This window comes from Marmota marmota, unplaced genomic scaffold (genome assembly GCF_001458135.2).
Source record: "Marmota marmota marmota unplaced genomic scaffold, marMar, whole genome shotgun sequence".
NCBI classification, from domain to species: domain Eukaryota; kingdom Metazoa; phylum Chordata; class Mammalia; order Rodentia; family Sciuridae; genus Marmota; species Marmota marmota.
Genome location: NW_026000037.1, coordinates 19,872,794 through 19,877,093, shown reverse-complemented (window position 1 = coordinate 19,877,093; position 4,300 = coordinate 19,872,794). Strand labels below are relative to the sequence as shown.

The window sequence follows — 4,300 nt, the reverse complement described above, 5'->3', positions numbered from 1 at the left end:
ATGGTCTTGACCCCATAATTAAAGGACATAGATTGGCAGAATAGATTAAAAAATAAGATCCAACTATATGCTGTTTGCAACAGATTCATGCCATAGACAGATACTCCATAGACTAAAAGTAAAAGGATGGAAAATAATTCCATTTAAATAGAGTCCAAAAATAAGCAGGAGTAGATGTTCTCAAACCTGATAAACCAGATTTCAAGCAAAAATTAATCAGAAGAAACAAAGGTGGCCAATACTTACTGATGAAGGTAACAATCCAATAAGAAGTTTTAGAAATAAAAAATATATATGCTCCAAAAACCAATGTACCTAGTTACATAAAAAACAAACACATAAACAACAACAACAAAAAAATCTTTCTTAACATAAATACCAGATACAAACAATAATAATACTGGGTAATTTCAACACACACTTGTCACCAGGAGTCTGATCACACAAATACAAAATCAGTGAAGATATTTTGACCCAAATAGTACAATAAATCAAATGGACTTAAAGATGTCTACAGAGTGTGTCCTCCAAAACAGATGAATTGACTTTCTTTTCAACAGCTCATGGAACCTAGACCATATTACAGGACACAAAATATTAGAAAATAAAATATACATTTGGGGTTATATAAGGCTCCTGTATGTGAATGTATGTCTCATTTTTAATATGGGGAAATGTTTATAGTACTGTCTCACTAAAGATGTTCTTAATGCCTGTTACCTATAGCTCCTTAATCTAAAATTCATATAGAAAAATAAGTAAGAGACTCAGAATAGCTAAAACAATCCTGAGTGGTGTAGGATGCATCATAATACCTCATCTGAAAATTATACTACAGAACTAAAGAAAAATAGCACAGCATTTAATTGGCATCAAAATAGACATGAACACAACTGGAATAAAATAGAAGACACAGAGATAAACTCACATATGTATAGCCATCTGATACTTGACAAAGGTGCCAAAACTATGTTGGTGAAGAGATACCCTTTTTAACAAATGGTGCTGGGAAAACTGGATATCCAAATGTAGAAGAATTAAACTAAAATTCTTTTACTCTGTACAAAAGTCAAATTAAAATAGATTGAAGACTTAGGAACTAGACTAGAAACTGAAAATTCTAGAGAAAACATAAGTCCAACAGTCATATTTTTTCAGGCATTAACTTTCTTAAGAAGAACCCTAAGCTAAAAAAAAAAATCCCAAAATCAGTAAACAGGCTCTCATCAGATTATACATAGCAAAGGAAATGATTAAGAGTATAAAGAGAGATGGGAGATAATCTTTAGCACTACTCCTTTGATAGGGGATTAATATCCAGAATATATAAAGAACTCAAAAAAGTTTAACACCAGAATCAAACAATTAGTAAACAAAGAAAACAAAACAAAACAAAACAAAGAACACAATCAACAAATGAGGAAAAAAAGATCATATAGAATTTTTTAAAAGACAAAACACCAATGGTCAACAAATTATATATATATATATATATATATATATATATATATATATATATATATANTATATATATATCTCAACATCTCTAGCAATCAGGAAAATCAAAACTGCACTAAGATTTCATCACACTTCAGTCAGAATGACAATTATCAAGAATACAATAATAAATGATAATAAATGATGGTGAAGATGTAGGGGAAAGGTGACTTACACATTGTTAGTGGAACTGCAAATTAATAGAAACAATTTAGACAGCATTTTAAGATTCCTTAAAACCTAGGAATGGGATCACCATATGACCCAGATATTCCACTTCTTGGTATTTTCCAAATTTACTAAAATCATGATACTATACTGATATAACCACATCAATGTTTATAGCAACACAATTCTCAATAGCCAAATTTTGGAACCAGACCAAATGCCCTTCAATATGTGAATAAGAAACTGTGGTGAATATACACAATAGAGATTTTTGTTATTGTTGTTTTGTTTTGTTTCACTGTACTTTCTTTTATTATCATCATAGTTTTTGCATTGAGATACGTTTCAATAAGAGCAAGTTTCTTTTTAAGCTTATTATTAAATATTAAATATCTTTCCCCAGTTTAATTTTACATTACCAAGAAAAAAAAATAAAACTCAAGTTATTTAAAGTCTGGACACACTTCCATGATTAGACAGGCTATGTAAAAAATTGTGTCTTTTTTTTTCCTGCTATGTAATCAGTTCTAGGCCCTAGAAAGATGGGTTATAATTGTTTTTGAAAAGCGTGCTATGAAAATAAATGGCCTGTTATAAGCCAGGTTATAAAGTAAGGACAGGGGTAAGGGAGGGACGTTTTCTTTCAGAAATAAACAGAATTTCTGAAGAGTCCCAGTCCATAATTTTTTCCTAAAATGGTAGAAGGAGAGGGTAAAAATCTCAAAATGAGCTTCGAAGTACTGTCTCTGTGAGGGACCAGAAGTTGTCTTATTGAGGAGGGTGACTGCCAAGAAAGTAGATGACTATGTTGACCCTCCCCACCCTACCCAGCTAGGGGAATGGGAAATGAAAAGTTTATTGCCCTGTGTCTGTGAAAGTGAGCTGAAGCTTAAAGTGTACGGAATTCTCTAAGAGGTTTCTTCTACAAACAGACAACTCAGAGACTCTTCCTCTTGCTGCAGCAAAGAAGTTATTTTTAGAAGCACTTGGGAAATTCCTCCTCCACCTCAAGGTAGGAAGGCTCAGAGAAGGGAGTCATCAGTACAGCCACCTTGCAGGCCATAACGGAATTCCTGAAGGTTGGAGACCCCATAGAAGTGGACAAAGGTTGCTGCCACTACCAGGATGTGGAAAATCTGATGGGACTGGAACCATATGTCAAACTTCCCAGGAAAGAAGCGCTCAGGAATCCGAGCAGCGTAAAAGCCTGTTCCGGCGATGTACTTTATAGCCATGAGAAAGAACCAGCCCATCTGGCCCACTGTGATGGCCTTGACAAAACCCTCAGCCATAGTAAAGTGCATGGCGGGCACAGCACCACTGAGGCCAAGTCCCAGGAACACTGCTGCTCTTGTTTGCCGGTGCTCAGGAGTGGCAAACCGGTCCCACTGTGCCACGAAGATGGAAGAGATGCCCAGGACACAGATGATGGAGAGGTAGATGAGCCGAGGCTGCGGGGCGCAATAGAAGGAGTAATAGAGTCAGAGGACAAAGCCCCCCATAATCAGTAGAGAAATCCCCGAATAGTACAGTTTTGAAAAGGTCTGAGAGACTTTCTCTGAATGACAATAGACAGTGTGGAAGAGCCAGGAGAAGCTGAGGCACACGAGTACACTCAGAAAGAAGATGCCCAAAACCACTTTCTCCTGGAGAGGGACCATGAAGTATATATTTGGTCGAAGCATGGTCAAGATTCCCAAAAAGAGAAACAGCACGAAACCAAGCAGATGGGTCCAGATGTTGCCAGTCTCTGTGTGGATGCGGAAGATGCTCTTGAAGCAAGCCCGAAAGGAGGGCATGGGTGGTCTGTGGCCATGTAGCAAATAGTTATTGTCCTTCAGCCAGTAAGGGAGCATCTCAAACGGGATGACCCTCCAGTGTCCCTCCCAGACCTTATGCACAAACTCCTCCATCTTCTCCATGGCATGGTGAGCCTGCAGGGGGAGCTTCAGTACCGGTACCTCCTCCTCTTCTTCCTTGGGCAGTGGGCACGTTTGCCCTTCTTCAGCCTTGTCTGGGTTGGCAATTACCCGCTTGCCCTTCTCTTTGGACAGAGGTCTCAGCTTAGCCAGTTCTACTGAGTTCGTTTGCCTGTTACTAGCAGGAGCCCCATTGCCCTGGGCCACCACTGGTCCTTCATGGGAAGACATCTGGCTGGTACCTCAGTACCCTGCAGCTTCAGCTTTGGAACAGGTTGGGATCGCTCAGCCCCAGGGAGCATAGACCTCCCTGTGATGGCAAACAGGCCGGGTGGGCAGGCTTTGCTGGGCACCGCCGTCCCCCAGCTACATCCCCTGGCCGCCCTGGACGCGCCCTGCGGCCCAGTGGGCCCCAATCTTCAGTGTCCTTCCTTCGCCGGAAGGGGCTCGCGACCACTCCTCGTCACCTCCGCCGCCGCGTCACCTCCGCCATAGAGTTTTAATCAGTTTTAAAGAAGAATGAAATATGGCATTTGCTAGTGAATGAATGGAACTAGAGACCATCATGCCAAGTGAAATAAGTCAGCCTCAAGAATTAAGTGTGTTTTCTAATGTGTGGAAGCAAGAGAAAAAAATGCAGGGAAAGGGGGATATTGGATATCAAAAAGACATAGGGAAGATAAGTGGAGTAGATGAAGGGGATTGAGGGGGACGGG

General features: G+C 39.7%; 1 protein-coding gene across 1 annotated transcript; it reads right to left on the bottom strand.

Moving 5' to 3' along the window:
* Positions 1-2,651: 2,651 nt before the first annotated feature.
* LOC107136673 (adiponectin receptor protein 1-like) lies at positions 2,652-3,999 on the bottom strand. The gene is given in 1 exon segment (XM_048812553.1): positions 2,652-3,999. A coding segment is annotated over 1 exon segment (1,128 nt). The 5' UTR covers positions 3,816-3,999; the 3' UTR covers positions 2,652-2,687.
* Positions 4,000-4,300: the final 301 nt, after the last annotated feature.